The 16579-nt window shown below is 38.5% G+C and overlaps 1 protein-coding gene across 3 annotated transcripts in view; it reads left to right on the top strand.

The window, feature by feature from the left end:
- The first annotated feature begins 9572 nt into the window (after positions 1-9572).
- The window catches only part of ccdc14 (coiled-coil domain containing 14), a 37992-nt gene continuing 30985 nt past the window's right edge, over positions 9573-16579 (top strand). Inside the window, exons 1-8 of one of the 3 annotated variants that reach the window (XM_028806475.2) lie at positions 9573-9659; positions 9850-9986; positions 10358-10413; positions 13784-13859; positions 13946-14018; positions 14102-14227; positions 15940-16167; positions 16255-16349. In XM_028806475.2, coding sequence (XP_028662308.2) covers positions 9954-9986; positions 10358-10413; positions 13784-13859; positions 13946-14018; positions 14102-14227; positions 15940-16167; positions 16255-16349 — 687 coding nt within the window. In that variant the 5' untranslated portion in view covers positions 9573-9659; positions 9850-9953. The other 2 variants (XM_051931002.1, XM_051931001.1) reach the window with 2 other exon arrangements.

Here is a 16579-nt window from a genome sequence, read left to right as displayed (position 1 = left end):
GTTGATTACATGATAGGAAAAAATAAAGAATAACAGCCCTGGCATCCACTGCATGCAACCTGGCTGGAATCTTGATCTTAGGAAGACCGGAGATCTACGTGTTTTCTAGTAATTTAATCATTTAATAAGCACCCCAGGCATAGTGTTTTACTAGTTTAACGTACTGACAAGTACTTCCTCCTTATTAGTAGCCACATGCACTATATGGACAAATGTATTGGGACACACATTTTAATTATTGAATTCAGGTGTTTCAATCAGTCCCATTGACACAGGTGTATAAAATCAAGCACCTAGCCATGCAGTCTCCATTTAAAAACATTTGTGAAACAAAATCTCTGAAGAGTTCAGTGTCTTCAAGTGTGGTTCTGTGATAGGATGGCACCTCTGCAGTAAGAAGAAATTTCCTCCCTGCTGGATATTCCACAGTCAGCTCTAAGTGGTATTATTAGAAAGTGGAAGTGTTTAGGAGCAACTCAGCCACGAAGTGGAAGACCACGTAAACTACATGGGGTGGGGTCAATGACTGTAAGGTGCATGGTGCATAAAAGTCACTAACGCTCTACTGATTCCATAGCTGAAGCACAAAAACTGTGTGGTGGGAGCTTCATGGAATGGGTTTTCATGACCAAGCAGCTACATGCAAGCCTCACATCACCATGTCCAATGCCAAGCATCAGATAGAGTAGTTGAAACATTTTCTATAGAGTGACGAATCACGCTTCTCTGTTTGGCAGTCAGATGGGCAAGTCTGGGTTTGGCAGATGCCGGGAGAACATTACCTGCCTAACTGCATTGTGCCAACAGTGAAGTTTGATGGAGGAGGGATAATGCATAATGTGTAGTCTCCTTAGCGTTATGTTTATTCCTGGAAAAATGAGCCAAAAATGCTTTTATTACATGCAACAGAAACATGTAAATACCAAAATGTCAACATAAATACTGTAGGAAAGGTAAGTCCACTGCTATACTTTTGCAGATTTAGTACATGTCCTTCATGTGATATGTTTTGAAACAGTCATGATGTCGCAATTGGGACCGTAGAAGCATGCTTCTTTGCACACTTTCTTGTAATATTTTTTTTATGTTGCTTGTTCATGAGATGGTTGAAATTTAGTGTCTGATCTGCATGATCAACATGCTGTTTTTCAGGGTTTGGATTAGGCCCCTTACTTCCAGTGAAGGGCAACTTAATGCTTCAGCATACCAGGACGTTTTGGACAATGCCATGCTTCCAACTTTGGGGAAGGCCCTTTTCTATTCCAGCATGACTGTGTCCCAGTGCACAAAGCAAGGTCCATAAAGACATGGCTGGAGGAGTTTGGCGTGGAAGAACTTGAGTGGCCTGCACAGAGCCCTGATCTCAACCCCACCGAACACCTTTGGGATGAACTGGAATGGAGATTGTGAGCCAGGCCTGCTCATCCAACATTGGTGCCTGACCTCATGAATGTTCTACAGAATGAATGGGCACAAATACCCACAGAAACACTCCAAGAAGAATGGAAGCTGTTATTGCTGCAAAGGGGGGAGCAACTCCATATTAAAGTCTATGAATGTGATGTCATTAAAGTCCCTGTTGGTGCAATGGTCAGGCATCCCAATACTTCTGTCCATATAGTGTCCTTGTACTGTGTACCATCCATGAGCATTGGGTTGGGTGGCTTAAGCTTGAAAAAGTACTTTTTGTGCACGAAATCTGTTTTTAGTAAACTTTATATTGTGAGAGCAATCAAAAGTTTATTGTACATTAAGTAAATAAGGCATCCTTTTCCCCTCTGCTAACTGTATTAATATGGGAGCAGAACAGTAAATTATAGCCTTTCTCCACGAAGTCCCAGGTCCAGAAAAAAAGAACACTGCTGCCAATGCATGCACTCTTATAGAATTAAGTAATTACCAAAACTTGTGAAGTCATTCTGGAAAAATATAAACTTGAGAAGTATAAAACACACACATACTCTGTGGTGGGCTTGGAAGCCTTTGCATTACATTAAATAAATTACTTTTTATTTATAACATACACATAAAATGTGCATTTTGCAAACATTTACCCTGTAAAATGGAAGCTAATTATTTTTGAGCGTGCCATTCTTAACATTTATGTGCACCCAAAATAAATATAACAAAATAAAATTAACACATTTTCCTTGGAAATATATGCCAGGAATCTTGCATTGTTAAATTTTATAACATGCTCCAGTTTTGATGTGTTATTTAGTTGGCTTCGTAGTACTGGCCACATTATACTTTTCAAGCTCTAAGTGTATTATTGCGACTGTAAGCAAAGGTAGTCTAATAAAAGCTTGTTCCCTACTCAGGAATTAACTGCTTAATAAATGTGCATTGGTAGGGAGACGGCAATGCAATGACATCCATTTTTTTAATGGATTCAGTACAGACAATGGCTGACGTATAAAGGATGATGTATTATCTCCTGTAAACCTGAGTGCTCACAACAAAGCTGCCTGGAATTTGTCAGAATAATGACAGTGCAAGATAAGATAGGCATACAGAGGCGTTAAACAAAGCTTACTGGCATTCCATTATTGAACAAATTACACTTGCACTAACTAAATAAATATACGTTTTTAATTCCACATCTTTATTATTCTGTAACTCAATGACTTTAACTGAAAATGATAGCATAACTTGCAGTTGCTTTTCAGCATATCTGTCCTGACATCCCATCGAAAATGTCCATCCATCCATCCATTTTCCAACCCGCTGAATCCAAACACAGGGTCACGGGGGTCTGCTGAAGCCAATCCCAGCCAACACAGGGCACAAGGCAGGAAACAATCCTGGGCAGGGTGCCAACCCACCGCAGGACACACACAAACACACCCACACACCAAGCACACACTAGGGCCAATTTAGAATCGCCAATACACCTAACCTGCATGTCTTTGGACTGTGGGAGGAAACCGGAGCGCCCGGAGGAAACCCACGCAGACACGGGGAGAACATGCAAACTCCACACAGGGAGGACCCGGGAAGCGAACCCAGGTCCTCAGATCACCCAACTGCAAGGCAGCAGCGCTACCCACTGCGCCACCGTGCCGCCCCCATCGAAAATGTATTCTACCCATATCCCCTTGGAAATCGTTGGTGGCTTAAGAAGTGTTTTTGCAAAGCAGAAGAATATCATTGCAGTAATTGTGCATCTGCTTTGCACCTTTTATGGCAAATTACACTACAAATTTTCTTACATGTTTTAGTAAATCACAATTTTATTACAATTCAGCATGCAACACAGACTGAGGGAGTGCTCAGCATAACACAAAGAGCTTATTTGGCATGTAATATTTAAGAAAGCAGCCAACTAGTTCTCAAACTACATTCTTTGGTGTATTTGTGCTTTTGTGAGGTTGTGCAGCTGAGCCTTCGATGTCTTGTTCTGTCCTGCTTTGACCCAATTTGCACTCTTCTCTCAAGACAGTAGTGGACACCTTTGTATGAAATGTTCAGTTTCTTGGCAATCTGTGGCATGGAGTCATCTTTATTTTGCAAAACAACAATAGACTGAAGTGATCCTTGAGAAAGCCATTTTGTTTTGTCCGTTTTTGAAGGCAGAATTGATTTTTAGGAATGCCAAGACCTTACAACACAAGGAAATATAATTCACTTGCTTTATTTGAATAGAATAACAGCTTCCAACTATTCTAACAAAATAATAAAGCTTTCTCTAATAACCAATCAACATTTAGACTTGATTAATTAAGGAGGAGCTAAGAGAGTTTACTATTAGGACATCTATAAATGAATAATAAATTATAAATCATTAATTTCAAGCAGTAACAGCCTTTTGCAACATAATGTTTTGGCTGTTTTTTTAAATCAATTGAATTATGAAAAAGTATACATTTCTATTTAAATTACAAATATTTCTGGGTGATTCCAGATTTTTGAACAGTAGTGCATATAGATCTATGATTTTTTTTCAGTATTTTTTTTTGATATCATCTTGAGTTTTCTCAAATATAGTGTCTGAAAACTTTTTTATGGAGTATAACTGACCTGAAATATGCCTTTCATAGAATCAAATAAATGTATTCTGAAGTCTATATTTTTTTCTAATTAAAAAATTATCAATATGCCTTGCATTCTTTCTGCTAAAATTAATACCTGAGTCCCACGCAACAAATAATGACATGTTAAACGTATCTAAATAACATACGTATTATGTGAAGATTCATTGAAATCTCCATAATAGCTCCAATACTACCCTGTTTAGAACTCATTAATAATTTTTATGGGAAATGACTGGTAAACAAATCTGGTTCACCTGGAGTCAAACTCAGGACAGCACTGTAAACCAATGCTGTCAGCATGTTGAAAATCAATATATTCATTACCTCTGAAAGATATGTTCAATTAATTTTGAAATCTTACTCAATACTTTTCTTATGGGGGAAGGGGCGAATTGGAGAACTGGAGTCAAACTCAGAATGGTTAGATGGAGAATGTGATGTTTGTTGTACAAAGACCAAAATCAAATCAGCTAATGTAAATAGATTTGGCTAGATATTTGCATATCTTCTTCTTCTTTCAGCTGCTCCTATTAGGGGTTGCCACAGCAGATCATCTTTTTCCATATCTTCCTGTCCTCTGCATCATGGGGAGAGTTACATCGGAAGGGCATCCAGTGTTAAATTTTGCCACATCAATGTGCGGACAATACAGATTCCTCATATATACATCCAAAACAACAACCAACATATTTTTACCACCAAGGCTGATCATTATGCAGCATCTGCAGATGGATCCTGAAGTTTCTAACGTGCAGACCCCAACATATATGGAGTGGCTGAATCACTTCTTCAATGTAGATTCTCAACACTGAGTAGAGTGCCAAGTTCATTGGTACAATTCTATAATTACATTTTCTTGAAGATGCCACCATCTTACCTGAAAATCACCAACAATGATGAGACAGCTTAAAGAGAAGAGATTTACCTTTTGACAATGTGGTACTAGGAAAACAAGGTTTACCTTAATGTTGGCAAAAACAATAGGAATTAACCTACACTTCCATCTGTATCAGAGAGTATGCTTTGGAGAGGGTCAGCATCTTGAATATCTTGAAATCACAACCTGAAGTAGACACAACATGTCTCAGCTGTAATTAAACAGACTTATCAATGCCCTTGATAACATCTCCATCTTCTGCAGCTGCACAGTTGACTCCATACTCACTGCCTGTATAACATCCTGGTATGACAAATGCTAGGCTCAGGCCTGCCAAGAACTACAGAGGGTGGTGAAATTGGCATAGAATAACATTGGCACAGGACATCCTTCTGTTCAGGACATATATAACACATGCTGTCACAGAATGGCAGACTGCTCACTTTTCTCCTTCCTCCTTTCCCTCAAATGCTGCATGGCCATTAGCACTCACACCACTAGATTAGGAAACAGGTCATAAGATAACTCAACAGCCATTTATACTGAAAACAGGTTTTTTGTACTGCATAATATATGGTATACACATTTTACATCAAATTAAAGTACTGTATGATATTGTATTTACTGTATTTTTGTCTGCTAGTAGCATTATATTATTGTCACAAGTCTATGGGAGATATGCAATTACTGTTTATTACATACACAAGACAAACTTGCAGTTAAATAATACTTGAAATTAAATTCTCCATACCCATAAATATATTCCATTCCAAAAATATGAACATACTGCAGATAATAATAGATTCTCACTGTTCACATTGCTCTATTAGGTAGCTTGCTATATTTAAAAAAAAAAACTTCTCACTGTTGCAGCACTAGTTGGAATTCATTTGCAGCTTTGGCAGGCTTGCTGTTTTTGTGGGCCCCCTTGATAGCTCTGAAGCTGCTCATTTGTATGATGGAATGCCAGCTCATAAGGTTGGTCATTCATGCCCAGGGTGATGTAACTTGTCAGTGCCGTTAAATGGCCCTCCTGTCGAAATTTTTCTCCCCAGTGATTACTTCCAGCTTCTTGGAATGGCACACAAATCCTCTGAAATGGCAGGGTGGACTTTGTTTCTGCAATGGTCCTGCAGCCGGTGACAAAGACACATCAATGCCTTTAGTGCTTCATTGTCTGATGGTACAGCAGAGATGTTGAATGTTGCATTGTGAAATGGCATCGCAGGGATGTTAAAATGTACACAGTCATAAGGTGCAGCAGAGGTATTTGACACTGAATTTTTCTATTTGGTAATCTGTCCATTAAATGTGGGTAGGCAAAACTCCTTGTGAGGAACTGTGAATGTATCTCTACACTGTCTTTTTTCACTGAAATGATGCTGCAAATGGCATTCCAGGTCTGAATCTCAGCTTTGAGACTCTCCCTCCATGGCTACTCTGTAATGCCCAACCGAATAGAATTTATCAGACTGAGAAGCAGTGGCAGGGCTCCAGAAGTAGCAGTATGACAGTGCAGGTTGGAGCCCCACTCACACTCCTGTTTGGGACCCTCCTGAACCCGCAACACATGTAACGTAACCTAGGGATGAGCCAGGCAAATAGGGACACATGCATCCAGCCAAGGGGTAGGTGCAAATGTGTAACAGTGCTTTTATTAAAAACAGATCCATAATAAACTGTTCAAATAGTGCAGAGCTCAAAACTTCAATAAATAAATAATCCATAAAACAAAGTGCTGTGGAGGTTACAAACAATTCCATAAATAGGTTAAAATCCCATGGCAGGAAAGTTTTCTTTTAAAATCAAGACCCTGGTGCTTCGCTTTAACATGGGCATCTCCCTGGCTTACCTTGCTTGGGACACACAGCACTGAGAGACGTCAAACCAACAGGAGCAGTCGACCTTCTTCCACAGGTCTGGATCCCAGCTGTCCTATGGCTCCCAGCAGGGCTCCCAAGCTGAACCCATGCTTGGGTCCCTACTGTCCATGGCTCCCACCAGGGCTCCCTATCAGAACCTCATCTTAATCCTTCCAACTCCCACTGCCTTCCCCAGACTTACACTGGAGTGATCACTGAGTCACTCCAGCTCACAGAGTCCCCCTTTAGCCCCTGCGTGTCTTCCATACGCTCCACTGAGGGGCTCTCCACACAGCTGCCTACTTCCTCTCTCTCACTTGCTTGCCTGCTCACTCTGGCATTGGCACTCTCCAGTCTTCCTGCCTGCTCCTGTCTCCTGTCTTTTAACCACCCGATCTCTCTTTCAGTTTTCTTTTGTTTTTCCCCTTTCTATCCTGTGCAGGCTCCTTATTTTCTGTACTGCCTAATTGGGTGCAGGGGCGAGGAGCCACTTCCATGTGGCATCATTGAAGCGTCTGACTGATCCACCAACCTCCGCACATGTATGCACCGTGGTCAGCCAGCTCCTCAATTAACCGTGACGTGAAACACAGTCATGCCACCCACACCCAATTGGAGCCTGCACCTTTTTTTGGGGTGCAATTATTTATTTAAAAACGGACCAGTTGTTACTTATTTGCGGACCCACTATACCACAAGCAGTCTCTCAACTGTCTTCCATACTGTACTGATACTGCAGCTAGGATTCCAGATCCTGTATATCAGCCTCATGACTCTCCCACAACTCCATTTTGGATCACTGTGGCTCTTGGTACTTTGCTAAGATGGACCAATTTCTGACACCAATGTAGAACCAGCACTGCTGTGCAGCTGGCCAACTCTCAGTACCAATGTGTTCTTACTTTTTATGTTGCTCTTTCAAGTATCTTGCTATCCTTCAAAGGACTACTCACTGTTCTACACAAGTTGCAATTCATTTGTGACTTTGGGAGCTTTGCTGTTTTTGTGAACTTTCAAACTAGTCATTTACATGACTAATCCTGAGGCTGTGTGTTGGTACAATACTAAGCTAAGACCAGCTGGCAACAGGAAATAGCAAAACAGGTTTCCGGCCTAAATGTATTCCATCTCTGCCTGGCTGGCTGAATATAAGCATTCATTGAACACCTGAAGAGTGCAGGCAACCACTGTTATTCTTAGACCGTTAGGTTAGATCCTAGTCTTTCATTGTTAATGACAGTAGAGAAAAGCCAAGCAAAATGACACCTTTTATTGGCTAACTAAAAAGATTACAATATTGTTAATGACATAATTGCTCAGGTTCAGGACCAAGTTGAGTAGGGGAAACCTGATCAAAATGATAGTGACACTGCTATGATTGCTGTTTTTCAAAAAAATATTGTGAAAATTCTAGTAGAGTGTCTAGTTAATTGTATATTGATTGTAAAGTTTTGATACACAGAGATTCCATGTCTAAGGTTTGTTTTTTGCAACTTAATAAAGTTTATAATTTATTTAATTATTTTACCACCAATACTATTTTGTCTTTTCTTCTTTGGCGTCAACATTATTTGGATCCAATTGCCATGATGCAGCCTCTGGTTGCTGGGGAAAGGTTGGCTTGAGCAGCTATGTTTTATCAGAATTTTCTGAAAAACCTTGATTCACTGTATGAAAGACTTACTTTTGATTTTTCCTGGCTAAGGAATCCTTGCTTTTGACTTTTCACTTAAAATTTTTGATCACATTTTGGTTTTGATAAAAGAAACATTTCTTGTCTTCCCACGTTATGATCTCACACTCTTGGTTCTGACTTCTAATTTTTTGAATATGTTCCCTGTTTACTTGAAAGATAATATTCACTTCATTTCTGATCTTGGCTTGCTTTTTTTGTAATTTGCATATCTCCCACTCCTTACATAAAAAAATGTACTGTCTTCCTGCGGGGTAGTATAGACATCAACAGTCATCACTCTTCCCAGGTTTATTATCTCCATCTTTTCTGGACATTTGATAACTACATATACTTTCAAATGGGACACCAACCTTTGCCCATATAACAATTAAACACTATTTTCTTTTTATTGTAATTTGTCTATTGTTATCTGTACACTTTAAGCTATATGTATATATGAAAATATGCAATATTTGCAAAGTGATAAAGAACAGACAACACTCAATAACTGTCAATCACAAAGATCTCCTTAAAAAGCAATATGGACAACCTCACCCATAGCTCTAACAAGAGTATTCTATAATAATAAGTTGTAAATTCTAATGTAAAAGGTTAGACTGTGTCATACAATCAGACACATCAGTTTACCGAGTTTGAAGAATTTTTGCTAAAGTCTCAACCTCCCACTGTAAATTTAAATATTGTTGGTATTTTAATACAACTTTAACAGTAACGCAAATGTACTTAGAGCTAACCTAAAACGTAACAAGTATCAGTTAAATTAGCCGCATTATACACCTTTTCTCGCGCTTTCAGGATACCGAGCGGGACAGTCCGTCTGAACGCCGCGAAAACGGATCGCTTCTCTTTCTCTCTCTCTATACTCAGTTTGCCGGCCAACTGTCTCCATGGTTACCAGCAACCAAGGGCGTCGTGTCACAACCACTTTGCCCTTTGTTTGGCAATGTTTACGGAAATGACGTAGTGTGTGCTACTGGGCCTCGTTTTTCGAGCAACGGACTGTCATACGAGTAACCAATAGAAAGGCGCAATTGACTGCAAAAGCTAATGAGAACAATAGTAGGCGTTGGTTTAAAGAACCGCGAAAATGATAGCCCACCAATCACAAACCGAATTTGAACGGCCCTTAAAGGGAAAGTTCTGTCAATCACAAATATGGCGTTGGCGGTGTTTGTATTTGGTTTGTTACAGTAAGCCAAGTTTCCGTTTTGTAAAGAAGTCAAGTAAATAAGATTTTTTTGTTGTGTTATGGGTGGAGTATGTCATAAGGCGTCACGTTTCATTCCTATGACGGAACTTCACTTTATTCACGCTACTAGTTGGTTACTGTTTCGAGCTTGCAGGTGGGCAGTGGTTAACGCTATGGCTTTATTGTTTCAGGTAAAATCAATCTAAACAAAGCAGACCGTTTACGAAATGGGCAAAAGAAAACACGTCTGTAACTGGTACTCCATTCTTTGGTGAAATCCATATCTAGAAGAAAAATGGCAAGGCAAGGTTTAAATAAAACCAGCAAGGTAAGAAATCGTTAATGCCGATTTTGTATGTACTTCGATTCAATTGTCAGATGTCATTGTATAGAGCTGAATAGTGTTTTGGTTATATGCGGTATTATTCCTTTCGGGATTTTGGGGGGGGGGGGGGGGGGTAATGCTTTTAGTATAAAATTATAGAACTTCGTGTTTGAGCTTGTAGCGCTTGTTTTTATCTGGTTGTACTTATAATTATGCTAGAAGTAACGGGTGCAATTTTGCATGCAAAAACACATTACAAAACGATAGTATGTATATAATCACGGTTTTTATTGTCACCGGTATTAAATTATAAATACAGCAGAGATAATTCGACTGGAAGATATAAAAAAAAAAATCTCACTTCTGTTTTTAAGGCAATCTCTTCGGGAAGACTTGTTGGATCTGCAAAGGCACCAATTTGTAGAAAACGGTAAGTGATATTAAGCGTCTCGTGTATTCATTAATTTCATTCCAGTGTATGGTTATTCTAGGGGGCTCCAAGGGTCTGTCGCAGCATGTGTCGCAAGGCAACTGGTAAACTTCAATGCATTTCGAGTCTGTCACTTGGTCCGCAATACTAATTCTTTCAGTCAGTGCCCGGGTCGAACTCAGATTCTTAACGCTGGAGGCTGTGCGTGCATTTCAACAATTTCATGCAAAGCACCATCCTCTGTTTGACTTTACTGTGAAAAGTCATTTGTATTAGTTGCTTTGCTATTTTTTAAAAAATGTATTTTCCATGTTCAACTCTTATATGCCAGTTGCGAATTAGATGAGAACTACAGTGGTGTGAAAAACTATTTGCCCCCTTCCTGATTTCTTATTCTTTTGCATGTTTGTCACACAAAATGTTTCTGATCATCAAACACATTTAACCATTAGTCAAATATAACACAAGTAAACACAAAATGCAGTTTGTAAATGGTGGTTTTTATTATTTAGGGAGAAAAAAAAATCCAAACCTACATGGCCCTGTGTGAAAAAGTAATTGCCCCCTGAACCTAATAACTGGTTGGGCCACCCTTAGCAGCAATAACTGCAATCAAGTGTTTGCGATAACTTGCAATGAGTCTTTTACAGCGCTCTGGAGGAATTTTGGCCCACTCATCTTTGCAAAATTGTTGTAATTCAGCTTTATTTGAGGGTTTTCTAGCATGAACCGCCTTTTTAAGGTCATGCCATAGCATCTCAATTGGATTCAGGTCAGGACTTTGACTAGGCCACTCCAAAGTCTTCATTTTGTTTTTCTTCAGCCATTCAGAGGTGGATTTGCTGGTGTGTTTTGGGTCATTGTCCTGTTGCAGCACCCAAGATCGCTTCAGCTTGAGTTGACGAATAGATGGCCGGACATTCTCCTTCAGGATTTTTTGGTAGACAGTAGAATTCATGGTTCCATCTATCACAGCAAGCCTTCCAGGTCCTGAAGCAGCAAAACAACCCCAGACCATCACACTACCACCACCATATTTTACTGTTGGTATGATGTTCTTTTTCTGAAATGCTGTGTTCCTTTTACGCCAGATGTAACGGGACATTTGCCTTCCAAAAAGTTCAACTTTTGTCTCATCAGTCCACAAGGTATTTTCCTAAAAGTCTTGGCAATCATTGAGATGTTTCTTAGCAAAATTGAGACGAGCCCTAATGTTCTTTTTGCTTAACAGTGGTTTGCGTCTTGGAAATCTGCCATGCAGGCCGTTTTTGCCCAGTCTCTTTCTTATGGTGGAGTCGTGAACACTGACCTTAATTGAGGCAAGTGAGGCCTGCAGTTCTTTAGACGTTGTCCTGGGGTCTTTTGTGACCTCTCGGATGAGTCGTCTCTGCGCTCTTGGGGTATTTTTGGTCGGCCGGCCACTCCTGGGAAGGTTCACCACTGTTCCATGTTTTTGCCATTTGTGGATAATATCTCTCACTGTGGTTCGCTGGAGTCCCAAAGCTTTAGAAATGGCTTTTTAACCTTTACCAGACTGATAGATCTCAATTACTTCTGTTCTCATTTGTTCCTGAATTTCTTTGGATCTTGGCATGTTGTCTAGCTTTTGAGGTGCTTTTGGTCTACTTCTCTGTGTCAGGCAGCTCCTATTTAAGTGATTTCTTGATTGAAACAGGTGTGGCAGTAATCAGGCCTGGGGGGTGGCTACGGAAATTGAACTCAGGTGTGATACACCACAGTTAGGTTATTTTTTAACAAGGGGGCAATTACTTTTTCACACAGGGCCATGTAGGTTTGGATTTTTTTTCTCCCTAAATAATAAAAACCATCATTTAAAAACTGCATTTTGTGTTTACTTGTGTTATATTTGACTAATGGTTAAATGTGTTTGATGATCAGAAACATTTTGTGTGACAAACATGCAAAAGAATAAGAAATCAGGAAGGGGGCAAATAGTTTTTCACACCACTGTAAATTATAAGGCATTGTAAGCCTATAATAAGAAGTTGGTATAGACTGAAGTGTGTGTATGTATTGTGTATATAATAAATTACACACTGCATTAATGTTTCATTATTGCCAACCACATACTGTACTTTCGAAGTTACATATACATTGACCTTGTGTGAGGCTTTATCTGTTTGCAGGAAATATGGCCAAAACATCATCTCGTATATCTCTTTTTCATATTATTGTTTGGTATTTGCTGCTATACTGGAATTGTTTTGTATACTACATGGTGTAATTTCAAAAAGTGTTTAATTTTTCATTACAAGTAAATATATAAAAACATCTGTATTTATTACTTTAGTACTTTCATACACTTTCTGTAAGAATTCCTTGATACTAAAATATGGAGAACTTTAGTACTTCAAGACTTCATTTTGTTAAATGAACTTGTATACAAAACTGTATACTTGTGCTCATTCTTGAAAATGAAAGCTAAAGAATCATATTATATATTGTATTTCATGTGTTGAATATTTCTGTCTCTGCTCAAATCAATTTCTTTCAATTTTATAAAAAATCTAATCTGAACATTTTGCTAGAAAAGGCCCAATAGTGAATTAGCATTATGTTCAAGTCCAAGAGAGATGGACACACATGGGCATCATGTGAAAGAATCTTGAAAAATATTAGAATTTTTTTAAATCATACATTTTTAACTTTTTATGTAATTCAAGATTGTGTTAACAGATTATAGTTTTATGCAGAAAACATTCTGAGTATAACCCAAGATACTTGTGATAACACTTTAGGTACTATAAAAATTCATCTATTACTCTTAAGTAACAAGACCTTAACAAAGGTGTCTTTTGGTCTTAATAACACATGTAAAACATCAGTAGATGGGTTATTCATCACTGTACAGTGTGGCATATTGATGGTAAAAGTGCTTGTTAATATGAAGAATGCACAGAACTTATTATACTAAATATGTAATATCAGGAGAAATGTGTTTCAGTTAAGGTACCTCAGGTTACTCCAAAGTGACGTTTTGTTAGTAGAGCACATTAAAGAGATGAATAAACCCTTTACTGATGCTTTGTAAGTGTTATGAAGGTCCAAAGAAGTGTTTATGAAAGTCTTTTTACATAATATTAAATGAGTACTAGAGACCTAAGCCAAAGTGTTGCCTCCAAAGCCATTCTGAAATAAAGGCATTTTAATATTCATGTTTTGAGTAAATTATTGATTACAGACTTGGTCATTCTTAAGCGACATTCAATAAACCGTAGCATTTGTATATCCGTATGCTGAAATCAAACTATTGGCAACAAAATAGACAACTTAATTTTTATAAAGCTTGGTACCAGTATCATAGTTGAAGTGTTTGATTTTATATTTATTGAGGTTTATTTTGTTTTAGGGCCCCTGGAAGAAAGAACTTGGCATCTTCTGTAGATTCTGGTTACTCACTCTATTCTACAGACTCTGAAGATCAGGTAAAGATTAAGACCGCTGTCTTGAGGTTTACATTGGTTGCTTAAAATGGTGTAAAATATGTATTCAATTCGTTTGTTCTGTTTAGGTTGCTACTATTCACAAAGGTCTTGACCGGTGTGCTGCCTTGCTGAAAGGTATTTTGCAGACTGAAAAAGCAGGTATGACCATGTATGTTTTATTATTGTTACTGTGACTTTATATGTTTTGTTTTTTTTAAGTAACATATTCAAACTCACATTAGATGTGAAGCTTTCAAGTTCAAAACCTGGCAAGATCGCTACTAAAATGACCTCTGGGAAAGGAAAGAGTGATAAAAGGAAAGAAATTCACCGATCTACAGTTTCATGTACTTTAAAGAAGAGTACAGGTAGGTGTCTGTGTGTCCCCATTTTTAAGAGAATTGTTAGGTATAGGTGTAAAGAATTACACTAATGAAAGATTAAAACATATTTTTGTTTGCGAGGGTGATATAGTAATTAGGACTATTGCCTGATATCTGTAGGGACCATCGTACCATATACTTTATCTGTTTTCATGTTCATCCCATGTCTGCATGGGTTTTTTATAACGGTTGGCCAAGTTTTCTCCGTTATCCCAAGGATGTGCATGTGGACATATTGGTTTTAAATTAGGGAGTAACTGACTGAAAGTTTTTATCCATATACTGTACATTAAAGCCAGGATAGTCCCTGTTTCTCTGCACTTGACCTCCTTAGTGTTATGTTTCCTCCTGGAAAAGGGAGCCAACAACGTTTAAATATTTTTTTTTTTTTTTTTTTAAACAAGAAAAAAATGTTACTACGTGTAACAGAAACATGCAAATACCAAAACATAAACATTAAATACAGTAGGAAAGGCGTGTCGTGTGTGCTGATGCAGATTTAGTACATGTCCTGCGTGTCCTATGTTATGAAACAGTCACTAATGTACAACTCGACCTTGCAATCAGGACAGTAGGAGCGCATTTCTTATAATATTTTATCTGGTGCTTGTGTATAAGGGTAGAAGGTGCCTGATCTGCACAAATGGCGCAAACCTTGAATTATTGTAGACTACTACAGTGTAAGACGTAGTGACTTCCTCATTTCCCCAACATGAACACTGACAGTTGCAGCATTGTAAACAGTGCTTAGGATGTTAACGTCTTTCTTGTCCTTCCACTTGATCGCAGTCATTTTGTGACACACCTGCATGCACCACACTCGACTTCAGACAACCAAATTCCCTGGGCCTATCATGGCAGTTCAGTCGTACAGTGCTGTATGCATCAGTCTCACTATTTGAGTCAATGTCTGATGACCTACTCACATTGCCATCACTATTGCTAGTTTTTACAGCTTCTCATTTACACACCATTGTGTTTTGGTTAAAGGCTCTGCATCACTCATTAATATTGATGAGTTACCTTGGAGCGGCAAAAACATATTCACGATTTTTTTTTTTGATGCATAGTGTTATGTTATGAGTTTTTTGGGGAACTGTAACTTAAAATTAGCACATGATAAATTCATATTTAATTGCAAAAATCTCTTGTACACCCCTCCCCTTTTTAACATGGCATCATTGATGTTTCTTGATTATGCATACAACAGTCTTGAGTTGTACAGAAAACACTTAGTATGCAGTGCAATAATGGAATATATGTTGATCAAAATTCTCTTTCTGTTGGAATGTTTATTTTTCAAAGGAAAAATATTTTTGACCCCTAAATAAGCATTCTTGGTTAGCACTGCTGCCATACATGTCAAGACTCCAGGATTTGAATTCCTTCCTGCCATTCTCTTTGTGGAGTTTGTATACTTATGGGTATTCATCAATTTTTTTTCTTTCTGTACATCGATTTTCTTCATGCATTTGAAAGATGTGCAGTTAAATATAATTGTCAGTTCTGGTTTGCTCATATTGTGGGAATGTGCCTTGTAATGGATTGGCAGTCCACACGATATTGATTGACAACTTGTGCTCAGTACTGCAGGTGGAGGTACCAGCCATAAGCAGTCCATAACTGGTTAAGCAGATTAGGAGAGTGATGGATGAATTAATTAATTTAATATTTAAAATGAATGGCTTTTCTTTCAGGGGAAAAGGGTATGATGCCCTTGTGTACAGGTCTTGGGAATGAGGAAAAAGAACATGGAAATATAGGCCAGCATTCTGGTAACCAACAGCTGGTAATTCAGTGCACTGCATCTGGTCCCGGAGCTCAGCAAGTCCACTCTGGCCATATTCAAACACCAACATCTTTAGTAAATCAGGTTCCGGTATGCAGTGCTCCTAGCCAAATCCCATATTCAACTGGTGCTGCAGGTAAGATATGCTAAATCATTTTAATGGTAAAAGTTTTCATTATAAATGCTTTTTTATTTTAATTACGTTTTTTTGTTTTATGTTTAGCAACGCAAAGTCCCACTAAGTTCAACTGTCGCTTAACCACTTCTACACCTACTTTGACTCCACAAAATTCATTGAGTCCATCTCATATGCCATTGGTAAGCATTTGGTTATGTTTCATAGTATTCAGTACTTTTGTTTTTTCCCTTCTGGTTTGGTGATACAATCACATGAACATTTTCCATGTGAAGTGTGAAATGAACCATTACAGGCAGGGGTGCGGAAATCCAACGCCCGACTCGTCCAACACGGGTAAATTGACAGTTGGATAAGCGTGTTTTTCTGTTTCAGTTGTCCGCGGACAAGTGCAATTTTCTGGAGAAAAATA

This window comes from Erpetoichthys calabaricus, chromosome 8 (genome assembly GCF_900747795.2).
Source record: "Erpetoichthys calabaricus chromosome 8, fErpCal1.3, whole genome shotgun sequence".
Lineage (NCBI taxonomy): Eukaryota > Metazoa > Chordata > Cladistia > Polypteriformes > Polypteridae > Erpetoichthys > Erpetoichthys calabaricus.
This window is presented reverse-complemented; position numbering and strand designations above follow the sequence as displayed.